This window comes from Rhagoletis pomonella, unplaced genomic scaffold (assembly GCF_013731165.1).
Source record: "Rhagoletis pomonella isolate Grant_MI unplaced genomic scaffold, Rhpom_1.0 Rhpom_scaffold_00007, whole genome shotgun sequence".
NCBI lineage: Eukaryota > Metazoa > Arthropoda > Insecta > Diptera > Tephritidae > Rhagoletis > Rhagoletis pomonella.
Window position 1 is genome coordinate 66809394 of NW_023458561.1, and position 15089 is coordinate 66824482.

The 15089-nt window shown below is 36.8% G+C and overlaps 3 protein-coding genes across 3 annotated transcripts in view; all 3 read right to left on the bottom strand.

Annotated features, from left to right (window-relative positions):
- The window catches only part of LOC118743974 (adenylyl cyclase X E-like), a 12117-nt gene extending 910 nt beyond the window's left edge, over positions 1 to 11207 (bottom strand). Inside the window, 16 exon segments of the mRNA XM_036476736.1 lie at positions 92 to 258; positions 329 to 423; positions 1196 to 1464; positions 1535 to 1640; positions 2323 to 2541; positions 2649 to 2749; positions 2808 to 2870; positions 2947 to 3244; positions 3313 to 3449; positions 3525 to 3669; positions 3820 to 3950; positions 4030 to 4397; positions 4538 to 4697; positions 4763 to 4909; positions 4987 to 5105; positions 11165 to 11207. Coding sequence (XP_036332629.1) covers positions 92 to 258; positions 329 to 423; positions 1196 to 1464; positions 1535 to 1640; positions 2323 to 2541; positions 2649 to 2749; positions 2808 to 2870; positions 2947 to 3244; positions 3313 to 3449; positions 3525 to 3669; positions 3820 to 3950; positions 4030 to 4397; positions 4538 to 4697; positions 4763 to 4909; positions 4987 to 5105; positions 11165 to 11207 — 2568 coding nt within the window.
- Positions 11208 to 11926: 719 nt separating this feature from the next.
- Positions 11927 to 13052, bottom strand: LOC118743975. Its single transcript, XM_036476737.1, has 3 exons — positions 12940 to 13052; positions 12673 to 12871; positions 11927 to 12610 (listed from the first exon to the last, which is right to left on the bottom strand). Exons 1-3 carry the CDS (start codon positions 13050 to 13052, stop codon positions 11927 to 11929), a joined length of 996 nt encoding a protein of 331 aa, XP_036332630.1.
- A 710-nt stretch (positions 13053 to 13762) lies between these two features.
- On the bottom strand, positions 13763 to 14417 carry LOC118743976. The gene is made up of 3 exons (XM_036476739.1): positions 14299 to 14417; positions 14108 to 14234; positions 13763 to 14038 (listed from the first exon to the last, which is right to left on the bottom strand). Exons 1-3 carry the CDS (start codon positions 14415 to 14417, stop codon positions 13763 to 13765), a joined length of 522 nt encoding a protein of 173 aa, XP_036332632.1.
- Between the last annotated feature and the right edge of the window lie 672 nt (positions 14418 to 15089).

Genomic DNA, 15089 nt, shown 5'->3' on the forward strand with positions numbered 1-15089 from the left:
TTTTTTCAATCTTATTGATACCCTGGTATGTGCCCAGCTGTAAAATATGAAAGTTTCTAGCTTCTTATAGTGAATGGATACATGTGTGTACTTGCGGCACGCTTACCACTCGGTCAAAATCACAAATGATGTCATTCAAAACACGCATTCCAACCTGTTCGGCATCGAAGTTCAGTATAGTTGCAAACATAATAGCAACATTGTCGTATTGTTCGTAGTACAGCTCATTTGTTAGTTGGTCCTTCATGTAAATACTCACTATTAAATAACTGAATAAATTAGAAGCACAACAAAGGCTATGATGTGTTTTCATTCTAATGCTACTAACCTATATGAGATGGCAGAATATTACCAATTAATATTGAAATAGTTTTTTTAGTAAATTTGGCGTTGTCTTTCTGTTCCTTCAGCTCAGATTTCCAACTGCAACGGGTCAGATTAAATACATACACTCATGGTCATAGCAATAGATACAAAATTTAAATTGATATTTGGGGTATTCACACCGGTGTCGTAAGTGTCGTATTGTTAAAAAGGTTTGCAATGTATCATAAGATGCATATTTAGCCTTATCATTCATTTAATTTTTCCCGAACCGGTTTACTTTTCAGTCTTCGTTTCCACTATTTTCATTTAAAAAATAGTTCGATCCACAACAGAAAATACACAAATAAAAATGTCAAAGACGCACACAGTTTACAAAAATTAATCCAACTTAAAAAAAAACTTCATTAAAATTTCAAACCATTTATTAACTTTTAGCGTAATAAAATGCAAGTTTCAAGTCATGCAAATTACCGTTGTTTTTAATTTTTTTTTTGTCGAGAGTGTTGCGCTTTTTCCGTATAACGTATGAACAAAACCTATTTTTATATGCAAGAAAATGCGTAACGCCCGCTATAAACAAAAAATTCTAAAAAAGCTAAACTGCAGACTCAAAAAGTTTTTTTTTTTAATATTATAAATGAATATAAAACTTTTATATTTGGATGAAATTTTTTTGTAGTTTGATTAATTTTTGAAAGCCTTGTACAAGCTTTGAAACTTTTATTTATGTGTTTCCTTATGTAGATCGAACTATTTTTTAAATTAAATTTATTAAAACCAAATACATAAATATAAATTGCAAACAATATCATTTTGAATTTCATACCTATTTTTATGACCATAAGTATATGTATCTGTGTGAACATACTTGTGGTCCATTCGCGAAATAAATTCCAATTGCCGAGTTATTACGGGCGACATTAAGAGATGTACCAGCAAAAGTAATACGTGTGCATATTCCGGGAACAAGTACTGATTCGAACTAATGCTATGTTCGTAAAAAAAGTCATCCACGACAAAGGCAATAATTAGGTAAAATGAGAGTATGCAAAGTGCCATAAAACATTTTATGACGTACGGAACTTGAGTGAATATAAAAGCCACGCTCAAGTTTAACACTACAGCTTCTGAGATAGCCTAAATTGAGGATGCCACTTGAAAAATATAAGTTAAACATTTCCTTTACGATAGCATAACAACTACAAACCCAGGGATCGAAGCAAGTATCATCGAAATCATCCTCGTATTCTTGCATATCGATTACATCATTTTCCCTTTTAAACCGATCGTAATCTAACTGAAAGAAAGCATATTAGAAGCAGAGCGACAGCAAAAATAAAAAAAAAAAAATTACTTAGAGGTTTGAGAAAGCTTTTTATTGTAATCGCATACGCAGTCTTGAGCAAAATAACAACCGTAATTGTAATCGGAACTATAAAGGAAATGGTAATTCGTAAACGTACTCGTACCCGAAAAAGTAACGGTATCCGTTATCTTAATCGTACTCGCATTCTTTTCAACAATTTTTATATACTTAAGACAAAGTTGTAACTGCGTTCTCAAACTTCTCATAAATATGAAAACACCAATGGATCAAAATACATAAAATACATACATACATACATATCATTCAAATAATTACAAGCTTGCATACCAATTCCTCCAACAAAAAACCGAACTGTATTGCCAATATCGTTAAATACACACAAATTCGGAATTTGTAGTTTCGTTGAATTTTATCCGAAAACTTGAAAAACCAGTAGTGGATTTTTCCTTTGGGCTTTGCTCGAAACATTGTACCGAATAGCCTTGTCCATAGTTTCTTGTACCAGACCAAAGCCAAAATGGCCAGAAAAAAAATATTCCCGAGCAGAACCAAAATCCAAAATAACAGCGTTTGCCTAGCAAAGTGTTTAACTCATTTCGCTTATATTACATACAAATGTATAGAGTACATACTCATATCGAAGACCGCGAGAATTGCACCATACTTACTGATCGGTAACAGCCAGCATTGTTAGCATACAAAGCGTTGTAATGTAAGCGACTAGCACACTATATTTAAGCAAGATATCGGCTTGTTGCATATAGCTGAGCTCCAAGCGCCAGTTTTTGTACCACATGAAAAGCCATGAAAAGTTAGAGTAAAAATTTTTTACTTCCCTCTCAAGCGCGGTGAGGCGTTTTCTCTCGCCAAAGAAGATACTATTGTAGCTGAAAATTAAAAATTTCGTCAACTATTTGCGCGCATACTTAGTAATTGTGAAATCACAAAAGTGTCATTGCCAAAATGAAATAAGTATATGTAAATGCTCTCTCACTGTACAATGAAGCCTTCTATCGGCATCTTAATACTCTCGCGACCCATCTCTCTATCCACCATAGTTTTCATTCTTTCAGTTGAACTTATTTCCTCGGCAGCCTATTTGATGACAGTAAAAATCAAATAACTCAACTATGAAATAGTATCGGCAACTTGCCTCATCATTGCCTCTAGGCCTTGAATACATTGATGAGCGCGACAATTGACTATCAGTTGGTTCCTTTGGAAAGAAAAAATACGTAACTTAATTTAACTACGTTTGTACAGCTAAACATTCAATAAATTGGCGCTGATACCAACAATCGGACACTTACCGGAGTTATTAGAAATGTGGTAATTTGATACTTTCGCAGTAACGGATCGAGGCGCGCCCGTTGCGTTCCCGGCTCATATTCAAATCTTTTGTCGAGCTGCTGCAGTGTTTCTCTGCTTATATGCACTCGTCCAGGTACGCCAGTGCTCTCTAACCGATTGGCTATATCAACATCTTTGGAGTAAATATCAAACTGCCATTTGTTGGCGCCTATGACGCCCGATAAGACGCTACCTGAATGTACGCCAATGCGCATATCGATGTCCAGTCGCTTGATATCTCTGCGGTAATTTATTTAGAAATGCTTTGCCCATCAATGCTTTAAATACATATATTCACTGCTATTCACCTCACTTCGCGTATAGACTGAATCATCCGTAGACCAAGTTTTACACAGGCTTTGGCATGTTCTTCATTGGGTATTGAAACATTTGCCACACAATAATAGCAGTCACCTAAAAACTGTATGCGCAACACGTTGAATTCCTGTGGTGGAGAGAGAGAGAGAGAGATCTTTTGAGAGTAAAAATGGAGTAGACGCCACGAATTTGAGCTGCTTACCTGCGCTGCGTCATCGAACCGGACATAGAGATCATTTAGGGTGCCCACAAGCGTGCGAACATCCAAAGTAGTTGTTAGGTGAGTGTAGTTGACAACATCGGCATAGAGTATAGTGACATCGTCATGTGGTTCTATAAACAGTTTTCTAGAGAATGGAATATGAATTTCAACAGATTTATTAAAATTAATAATAATCGAGATAAGTGGGTGGATCAAAAAGTGCTTCGAGTAATACATCAAGTCGCCAGGACACCTACAAATTTCAGCCTAACGTATTTACCGTTAATTAACTAACCTCACTTCCTCGCTTATACTCATTGCTTTTCCACGAGTTCTGGCATATTTCATTAAGTCGATGCGCATCTTCACATCCTCCTCCATTTGATGAGCGATTTGTTTTGGAATAATACTCAAGAGCAGGTTTCTCTGAAAGATTTTACGTTTCATTCTTCCCCAAATATACTCGCAAATAAAAAGAAATACAAAAACGTACGTACGTACATACCTCCTGGTCTTTAGCAGCATAAAGCAGAAGTTTCTCCTCTATGCATTGCCGTTTGTCCAGAAATATCATCCGCGTAACTATTTCGCGTGACAGGCGCGCAAACAGGCCCAGTACATTGATGCCCGCCATGAATAGAGCCTCAGATATGGTTTTCGAGTGGTCTGCATTTGCAGAGCCATCACTTTTCCAACGATATACTACGAGTTTAAAAAATAATACGTAACTTATTGATACTAGCAAGGCCATTGTGATGGCGTAAATGTTATTGGCTACGGGCATGAAGACGTATATTGAATATATTATGAAGCTGTAATATATCGGCTTGGTGACGTTGTACCACTGTGCACAAATGAATGGCAGAGACATGTCTGAAAAATCAAAAAAATAAATAAAATATTTATATAAAATTAAAATATTTATATATAAAAGCGCATCAGGCAAGTCCAGGACACTCATGATATTTTAGTAGTGAAGCCTCGGTCGCAGTCTTCCATTGCTTCGCACTCACCCATAGCCACGAGCAGCGTGATGACCACAGTGGTTGTGACATACGATATCCAAGGATTTCCTTTTACTGGATTCGTGCAGAAGTTGAAGGATAAAGTTAGAATAACCAGCATAGGAACTCCGATGTACACTGCTATATCATTATATATGAACACTCTTTCCTAGAAAATTGTTTTGCATTTAAATAATCAAACATATAGAAAAACACAAAAAAAATGCTGCTTACCGCTGAACTGAGTGTGGTTACCAACAATAAGCAATGTATACAGGTAATAATTAGGAGGATGGCGATAAACGGGTATAATTGATTTATATGCATTCGATTCATAAAAGCTAAGTAGTGGTTTTCGACTCCATAAGAAGCACATTGTTCCTAAGTAAGACAGATTTTTACAATTTGTCTCTAAAAATAGCGTGGCACACATATCACTTGCAACATCAATTTTTTACCCTCAATGATTCCAGCTCAAATTTTTTAAGACTCTTTGAACGATCAGTCATTTCTTTGGAGTTGGAGAGAAAGGCTGAGGTACGACCAAGCGCTGATTTTTGTGAAGCTATTCTGAAAACTGTATGGAAATTTTCGTTTTTTTTTTAGGTTTAAAAAACAAATTAATTTTCTTCAATCAGCTCTGATATGTTTTCTTTTTTTTGTTTGAAGGGAATAGAAGAAAAAATTAAAGTTCAAAAGGAAAATGAGTTTACATTTACAGGTAGACTCAGGTGAATTTTTTTAACAAGTTTTAATATATTTGCTGAATTAACTTTACAAAAGGTACACAAAAATTCAAGCTCCGATCGAAACAATATAGGTGTTCCTACTTGTCTGGTTATCTGGTTATCTTAGTTATGTGGTTATTTTTTTAATTCAGTTTGCAACAATAAAATACACTTTATGTATACAATAATAATTTTTACCCAGATAATCTGATAACCAGGCAAATGTGAACATCAACATTAATTAATTTGATAACACAATACTTTTTAATTTAGTATTGAAGCATCTGTAAATATTTACTTTATGCGTATTTAGTACTCAAACAAGTACTTTAAATACAAAAGTATTTAAAAAATACAAAAGACGTTAAAAAGATCACTCGGATCCAAACCTCGTTTTCGACCTCAGTTCGGGTGAAAAGCCTTCTTCTCCGGCGAATCGAGCATCTTAGATATGACATCCTTTTCAGCCAAAAATCAACTTCGGGGCAAGAAAAAATTATTTTGTTCGGTAAAAAGGGACTACGCGATATGTTCGCACACATACATATACACATATTTTCTTTACAAAAAAAACCTACACTTCAATATAAATCTTTGAAGTTGGAAAAACGAATCTAAGTAGGATAGGGAAAGCATAACTTTTACTTCACACCTGCTGCGTGATTTGCTTACAACGGCATAAACATTTTTCAAAGCTTTTGTTTGCTCTTGTTTGCAGACGGGTTTTGGTTGCCTTTACTTGGGATCCGCCGAAATTCAATTTTGTCACAAATTCAATTTTCCAATGAAATAAACGCTAGCAACACCAAAAGGCGCCATCCCACCAACAAGAAAAACACCTGTTGTCATTTAATAACAAAAGCGACAGTTACAACAAAAAAGAGGCAAGCAGCCACAATGCTTTGCATAGCAAATAAAAAAAATTGTATGTATATATGTATGTATGTACTACATACTAACACCTTTTGAGAGGAGCTCGAAATTGGCGCTTTTGTGCTTAAGTGGATGTAAGCCGTACACACACACACCGACAAACATATACATATGTATGTGTATACATGTATGTGTAAGTGTGTTGGCGGAAATTTTGGTTCAAATCAGTTCGCTTGCTGGCCCCTACCAAATAAGTGCAATCACCATCGGCGTAGCCAGAATGAAATTTAGGGGGGGGCTCGACCCTTTTAAGCTGTCATTTCAGGGTACTATTTTATATATATATATAAGGAAAGTTTTAAAGTTAGGGGGGGAGGCTGGAGTCCCCCCTGCCCCTACCTGGCTACGCTCATGGCAATCACATATATATGAACATACTCTGTATTCAATTTATACTTGTGTGCATACGCCCGTGAGTACTACGCTGGTACCCCAAAGTGTAATCCCTTTTATGAGCTCCCACGCCACATTCAAGCGTAACCAACAACAAAGCGGCTAACAAAACGCTCAACAAAGCACCAACTTTCACACATAAATTCCATTGAAGCGAGCCGTCGAACCGTCAAGCAGCAAGCTACGTACATATATGTACATAGTATGTGTATTAGGGTGGTCCAAAAGTGCATGTGAAAAAGAAAAGTCGGAATTTTCATGCTCTCACCCCTTTGGAATCAAAAAAATATTTAGAGTCGCTCAAAGCGCCCCAAGTTTTCCATGTATTTTATATGAGGAAAAAACAACTTTCCGTAGAAATGGTACAGAATAGTTAAAAATCAATATTTTTTTTACCAGAAAACTCGGTTTATCTGCAGGAGATTCCCAATAACAAAACCCAATTGTTTATTTAACAATTTTTTCCATTGCAACTATAATTTATAGGTCCGCCAAAAATCCACAAAAAACCCGAAAATCGTTAGTATTAAAAAATGGTCAAATCAACAATTGGGTATTATTATTGAAAGTCTCCTGAAGAGAACCAGAGGTTTGCGATCGAAAATATTGATTTTCCAGAATTGTATACCATTTCCACGAAAAAATTTATTTTTCCCATATAAAAATACATGGAAAACTTTAAGCGCTTTGAGCGGTGTACTTTGTTTTGGATATAGAACAATCCTAGGGGATGAGAGCATTACAATTCAGATTTTACTGTTTTTGGACCACCCTAATGTGTATACATAGTTTTGTATTAAAAATTATGTGTATTAAAAAAGGTAGGCAGACTCGTTGTGACATTTTACCGTTAAGTGCTTCATGGCAGTTTGCTGCAGAGATATTGAGCGGGTGAATAGATGGCATGGCGGATGGATGTTTGTATGTATGTACGAGCGCTCGGATACGAAGGGCTTATCTTTTAATCGATTTTAAAGTGACACAAAAGTGAGTTGGCAGGATTTTACTTAAACGCCATTTTGTTTGCTTTGATGTATGCAAACTGTCAGCCTGATGTTTCTGATTTACTGCAGATTAACTGTGGCATATATTTGCCGATGTATATCGATATGCTTCTAGGTACATACATATATTTGACTATATTGCACTTGATTTAGTTTCACACAGAAAGGCAGCTTAACATGATTTTTTCAAGTAGAGTCTTTTCGGTTTTCCTATGGAAGCGATTTTAAGTTATTTTCAAAAGACATGTGTTGAAATTTTATGAAAAATTTGTTTAAATGAATGTATTTAATTCAAATCAAGCATTCTGAAACATGTTTACATTCCTTTAGCTGTTGCTGCCTCTCTCTCTGCCTCTCTTTTTCGTACTAGTTCTAAATTCGACAGACGAGATCCAGTGCGTTCTGCATCCTCTTACTATTGCTAGAAATAAAATACATAGGTAGTTCGATCTTTTAGAAAATTTTTCTTCATTCTTGCATCAAAATAAAATTTTTGATAAAAACTAGACTTAGCAGCAATTTTCTATTTTAGTTAGCCATATGTATTTTTAACAAGTAAACTAAAATAGTTTTTAAAAGTTCCACATTTCGCTGCTTTTGAACTCTTGGAGATCTACATAGTTACTATCGGACTCGTTCGGTTTTGGCGATAAAGACCTTGTACGGAACTAGAAATTTGCTTCACTAGTTCGAGGTTTCCCTGCAGGGTACCTACACTTGCAACAACATTCGAATGCTCATCCAGCTACACAAGATACAAAGACTACACAGAAGAGCGAATACTCATACTATTACACTCGGTACGTGTAAAGTAGGGCTGTGCGATTATTCGATTACTCGAGCAAGTTGGTTAATCAATTATTCGGTTAATCAATTACTCGAGTAATCAAGATTTTGATTACTCAAAACGATGCTTAATCGAGTTACTTGAAATATGATTACTCAAAAATAATAATTTTGCTCGTTAAAAGAGTTTGCTTTGGAAAAAGCTTATCTTCTTTTTTACATTCTGTATATGAAAAAAATTTTTTGTTTTAATTTTTGAAAACAGAAACGTTGTTTTCAAAGTATCAAGGAACTTTAACTACTTTATACATATGTAAAGAGTTTAAATGCTGATTACTCATTTTACTCGAAATGTTGATTAATCATAAAGCAACTTACTCAAATATTTTTGTTTTTGGTTAATCAAAAATCTTGATTACTCGAGTAATTGAACTTTTGTGAAATCATAATTTCCAATTAATCGAATGAGTTATTTACTTTATGATTAATTAAAATTTTGAGTAGTCAATTAATCGCACAGCCCTAGTGTAAAGTATTCAAAACATTCAATTTATTGAATATAATTTTTTGGAGTTAAGTGGAAAATTAATTAAAGTCGGATATTCTCTGAAACTTTAAAGTATAAGGTAACATTTTCATACAAATTTTCTATTTATAAAGCAGTTAAAGTCTTCTTTATTTTTTATGAATTTGGTTGTACATTTTTAACTCTATCATTGCCTTAAGGTCAAATGGTTGTAACTGACTTCTGAAAAGCTTTAAATCCGCAAACGGCTTCTTACTTTTGTCAGCTAGTTATGCACACTAATACATATGCATGTATGTATTTAAGAACATAAGGTTTAATTTGCTTTTAAACACTCACACCTTTCGCTAATATTTAGTAGATTTGCCAGTGCACTTGTCTAGTTATGTTCATATGTACATATAAGTGTGTGTACACGCTTACAATCAGTACTTAACCACTCATAAATTAATCCTGACAACGGGAATTTATGTTCAAATAAAACTAATTGCTAACGTCAGTACGAAAAGTTTTACTTGCGGCTAAAGTACGCTCAAAGAAACTTTTCGCCGACAAAGGCAACAACAGCACCAACGCATTAATTGTGTATGTATGCATGTACCCTGCAGGAAAAGTTACTAGTTGAGAACTAGAATAATACCAGCAGAATAATACAATCTTTTCACCACAAATAGCTCGTTTCCGTATTTTTTTTTATGCAAGAAAATAGTTACTGTAACAATGCAAAATCCTACGAAATGTCAATTGTCCGGCTATGCGTTAGCATCTACCAGTATAAATTGTAACAGTTTACTAGAGAAAGTTGTGAGAAAACCAATTGATATGCCATTGGGGTTTTATTTATTTATTTATTTAGTTTTGGCTTTTGCAATTCAAGGGCAGATTTCTCTGATCGCATAAGTTGTTCGATATTGGTTAACTGATAGGCAACCGCATTAGGTCATACCAGTTCATAAACTCTTATTTTTACTGGCTGGTTTAATCTTTCACTGCAGGGTATGTATGCCAAACGGCGAGCTGCCAGACTCGGTTCAAATATATTTTAGTTCTGACTTATACAAATTAGTACAAACGTACATAGTTTCAGAGAATGCACATATTTGTGCTTGAAAATACATAAGTAGATATTAATGTAGGTATCTGTCTTCCTAAATTTCTACTGCAAGCCATTCCTCGTATGATGGGTCTGAGATTTGGCAGAGGTGTTTAGAAGCAAAAGAGACAGGAGTTGAGCATTTGCTAGCAGAATTCAGATTTCGACTACCGTTTGATAAGCATACTCACATATTTGCATGTTCAATATAAGTTTGAATTACTATAACTGCATGTCTAAGATCCTTGTCATTCTTAAGAACTGATTGGCCAACATGCTTTCTTCAGATTTTAAAAATAATTGAAGAGCCAGAAAGCCCAAAGCCAATGCCATATCAAAACAAATGAACTAATGGCTCCTCGAAATGATTTATGTGCCACTTAACCTAAATAAAATACACAAATCTATGCAACACAGTATACTTATATATTACGGTTTTCACTTTCAATTTTTCCAAACTTTCTTTTTTGCCATAAGGTTAAACGAGAATTGCTACTTTAAGATAAATAAAGCTTTTTATCCAAATTTAAGCTATTCTATAATATACTTTAATAGAACAAACAATAATTCAACCAAAAGACATTCTCCCGCTACCATTTTTTAGTCGCCGAAAACCCTAGACTAAACCACCCGCGAGGGTGCCGTCTGGAAATAGGTACTGCAGAGTGGTGAGCCTGTGTGTCTTTGGAGCGGTACGTAGCTAAAATCGAGCAAAAGTTTTGTGTGTTGAGTATGGCGTAAGTTTTTTTGGGATGTGCCAAGGAGTAAAGCGTTTCTGGATGAATTTCGGTCAGGCTGTGGGTCTTTAAATAGCCCAGTCGCTTAAAAAAGCCCGCTTGAAACCTGGTCGGGTTGGGCTGTATTCATGGAATTAACCGGCTACAGGGGAAGGGGGTCAGAGTATGCAGATTAAAGCCATGGCAGCCGTCGAATGCCTACACCTTCACCATCTGCTTTAACAAGCTTGGACAAACAGCGTGAAATACGATGGAGATGGAGAGGAGAACAAGCAAATATCGACGGCTGAGTGGAAGATCGCAGCTGAAGATACATTTAAAATGTACTGAGATTGGGCGACTTTGAACCGAATTCAGAGATAGGGCATTCAACCAAACCAAATTCTGAGCTAGGGCGGTCTTACTTATGTATATAGGGCACTTTCGAACTGCTTACCGAGATAGGTCGATTTTCCACTCAGACATTGATATGCGAGCATCGCTGCTAAGATGCTGCTGGGCAACCCTAGGCAGCCGCCATCCTGCGTGGGAGCGTGGGCTAGTACCAAGGTGATTTCAAGATCGTTGGTTGTGATCAATAGAGGTTTGAGACACTTCACATGGCAACCGTCGGCCGTTTGTCGAAGTCTACCCTTTTGCGAAGCTGAAGGCAATTGACTTCGACGATATTTCGATGAGGATAAGAAGGAGAGTCTGCCTGCCGGCGAAACCAGAGGAACTACCCGTCTTAAATTACAGAGCACTAAAATTGCGGCCGAGTAAATAGTCCACAGACAGGCTGTACTGACGATGATTAAGGGGTCTTCGTCGACCCTGGAAAGGACAGACGCCGTACACTAAATACGAGTCCGACAAAATTAGGGTCAAAGTGTACGGCAACGACCTGTTATCTCACAGGTGAACACGGTATATGATTGTGTGAACATGATTCGAAGTGAACCCTTTCGCTTGGTGAATATTCAACATACGATGCGTGAGCTGCAAAAGCGAAATGTGGACGAGTTTACATGGAATGAAAATTTATGATAAGGCTGATTAAAAGTTTTTCTCAAACTATTTTTCTATGAAAAGAAAGTCTCAGTTTATTAATAATTTAAAAGTCACATGTTTAACAAAATAAATTTTTTCAAAAGCATTAATTTTTAAAAAGTCCTGTCTATCACATCCATTTGTTTAATAAGTAAATTTTCTTAAATTTCTACTCCTTTTTATCTTTGAACGGGTTGTAATAAGGAGTCTTGGGACTACGTTTATCACTTTTACAAGGGTCTTCTTCTTTGCACTCATCACACGCCTCCTCTTCCTGCTTTATATTCTCCTCCTCGCTTCTGAAGGGATTGTAATAGGGTGTGCGTGCACATGTGTCGCCCCTCTTACCTTCACTGACTTTAGAAGGCACATCCTTGTTTGCGTCTTTACTTTCACATTCAACAACCATCGGTTTCTTTGACTCGGCGCAAGGTTGTGACAGCTTAGATTCCTGTGGCGCTTTCGTGGCTTTCACTTCAACTGGCTGCGTCTGTATTGGCTGGGGCTCTGCAGAATCGGCTATCACCATAGGTTTTTGTGCTTTAGCGTCGCCAGCGTTGAACACAAATTCTTCCGTTTTACCTTTGAAATCACTCGGTTTAACTGGATGACTTCCATCGTCGTCGTCTGGTTTTTTTATTCCTACCGGTCCGGGTATCTGCTCATCGGGGTCATGTGGCCAAAAGAGCGGTTTGCGCCTGTGCGGTATATAATCGGCATGCTCCGGTCGCAGGCTAATATACTCCTCCATTGTCATCGAGGAGTAGGGTTTCATGAGGGAAAGACGCTCCATTTCGGCCTCATACGCCTTGATGCGTTCATTCGATTCGGCGATGTACTGATTAACTTCCGCCTACATAAGTTGTGGAGCTTTTAGTGAACAGATATTATAAAAATAAAACCCTACGTGCGCACCTGCATGGCCGCCCGCTGCTTTTCCAGCTCATCAAAGTACTTAGTTGTATCCAGTTTAACGCGGTCATCGAATATTTTGTTCAACTCTTCGTATTTTTTCTCGAATTCATCCACCATTTTGATTGCTTCTATGCGTACGTTCGTGCGATAATAATCCCAATCGATTGTCGGCAACTTCGCTGGATATTTATTTACGCGGCTATTCATTTTAAAATTCTATGGCTTAGCGTGGTTTTTGGTTCTTGGTCAAGGTCGGGTTAAACTTACTCGTTATATTTCGCATGTAGCTCCAGAAAGTTCCTAAGCTGAGATAACTGGTTTTTGGGCACACGCTTTGCCAATTCACTTAGTACTCCCTTAACGGTATTGCTACCGGCCATTCGCAAAATCCAATAAAAAATAGAAATAAAGTACTACCAAAATTAGATGTTGTAAAAGGTAATGGATTCGCAGGGTTTACGAAAATAAATTTAATTTGTAAATATTTTTGGTTTAATTTATAAAATAATTGTTAAATTTTTGAAAACTTTCGTTCATTAACTGAATCACGGCCTCCTTTTTGGTTTTTACACATTGGTAAGATGGCGACATCGTACAAGGGTTAAGGTGAGTATGCGACGAAAGCAGCAAGCGGGCTTGCAACGACAATGAACAGCTACAGCAAGAATCGAATTCCAATTTCGCAAGGCTGATGAGAAATTCGTATGTGGAATAGTTAAACAAATCCAACTACTCGCAAACACAGAGTTTTATTAGGATTTTAAATAAACGCTTTTTTTAAGTTCGTGGGTTGGACTAGCGTTTTAATAAAAAAATATACATATATAACAGCTTTTACATATATGGAAAAAGAACTTAAAAAATATATTAATGGAATATAGTATTTGAAAACAAAATCTGCCAGCCTAATAATCCTTTTAGTTACCAGATGCATTTACTACCTCTTGCGGCTGTGGACTTTTAATTACCTCGTCGTTTGATTTTACAGCTAACATCAAAGCATTGGGCACGTCTGCTTCGGGTGTTCGCAGTGCCACTGCGTTATTAAGCTTTGACCGATTACTTGCTAACTGCAAATTCCTTTTGTTTTTTAAATTAAGTTATTCGTTGCCCTTCCTGTAAAGCATTGCTCGTATTCGAATGTGGTATCCCGATTATACTGCGACAGAATATCTTTGGCTCGTCTTTCCGGATTAAACTGTGGGTCGCTCGCCGTTTCTCGAATTTTACCTTTCTCCATCATTGATACTGAATCTATGCTAAGAGACTGTTGATTCGGTTGAAGTTTTGCCTTGATTGACTGTTCATTTTGAAACATATCCTGTATTTGTTTTCTAGAGTCAGCCAATAATTGCAAAACATTTCTCTAAAAGTTAATAGAAAGTTGAGATTTTTTGTTTTGGAATGTTTAGAAGGTTTCTAAAACAGGCACAACCTTTGCTCGCCTCAGCGAACGTCTTCCTGTCGCTGGCACCTCGAATAATCGTCCCATTGTTTTCTGTATTTGTCTGCGATAGTAACTCCAGCCAACGTATTGCCAGAGACCAGACACCTTTTGAATTCTTGGAACATTCGCAAGGAAGTAGTTTTGGAGTTACTAAGTTTTCTGACACAAAAATCGCTTACCTTCTATTATCTTCCGCATCCCGCTTGCATATTGTTCTTGTCTGTTGCTGCAACTTGCTCGTCCTAAAGCGCTTGAAAAAATCAACCAAGTGCGCTTTCTGAAAATAGTTACCGGCCATTGTAAACCTGATTGTAGCAGAAAAATATTGGTTTGTATGGGATTAGTAAAAATATATTTCTTTTTTTATAAATATTTATTGGCAGTTTTGATTTGAAAGTACAGCCTTTTGAAAATGAAGGCTTTAAAGATTTTTTCCACCTGAAAAGTGGTAAGATTTTATGCTTCAGCAATTGTGAATGGCCACTGTGACTGAGTGATACGTACTACCACTCCGTAGCACCTGGGTTAGATCCCTGGTCCGAGCAACACCTAAATTAGAGAAAGTCTTTTCTAACGGCGGTCGACCCTCGGCAAAGTCAAAAAAAAAAAAATTTTTTCAACTGTATGTCGCCAGATCATCACGTCCCAAATTGGTCCCAAATGCTCTCAGCTAGTCAGCATAACATCATGCTCACCAAGCAGTTCGAAGTATCGTGCACAGACGTTATCACCTGACCTGACAGTCTCTTGATACGAAGCGTCCAATTAGGCTCATCAGCAGGCATCTTCTTGAGGTGAAGGACGAGGTCCAACACTACGTCCAACTACCGCCGGACCCGGGACTTTACAAAGACAGGCTATTAACGGCATTCACACAGATTCCCGTCCTGTGACAGCCGTCATCAGTGTCAAATTACCACCTAGGGACGAGAGTGATGCACGAACGACGTTCTTCAACATCAGGTTTATC

What these genes read in the sequence shown, in the direction of transcription:
- LOC118743975 (XM_036476737.1), bottom strand. Translation starts at nt 13,052, where the DNA reads ATGGCCGGTAGCAATACCGTTAAGGGAGTACTAAGTGAATTGGCAAAG. An exon ending in CTACATGCGAAATATAACGA is followed by an intron (nt 12,872 to 12,939) that starts GTAAGTTTAACC and finishes TAAAATGAATAG; the next exon opens with CCGCGTAAATAAATATCCAG. An exon ending in AGCAGCGGGCGGCCATGCAG is followed by an intron (nt 12,611 to 12,672) that starts GTGCGCACGTAG and finishes CAACTTATGTAG; the next exon opens with GCGGAAGTTAATCAGTACAT.
- LOC118743976 (XM_036476739.1), bottom strand. Translation starts at nt 14,417, where the DNA reads ATGGCCGGTAACTATTTTCAGAAAGCGCACTTGGTTGATTTTTTCAAG. An exon ending in GATGCGGAAGATAATAGAAG is followed by an intron (nt 14,235 to 14,298) that starts GTAAGCGATTTT and finishes GAATGTTCCAAG; the next exon opens with AATTCAAAAGGTGTCTGGTC. An exon ending in GTTCGCTGAGGCGAGCAAAG is followed by an intron (nt 14,039 to 14,107) that starts GTTGTGCCTGTT and finishes ATTAACTTTTAG; the next exon opens with AGAAATGTTTTGCAATTATT.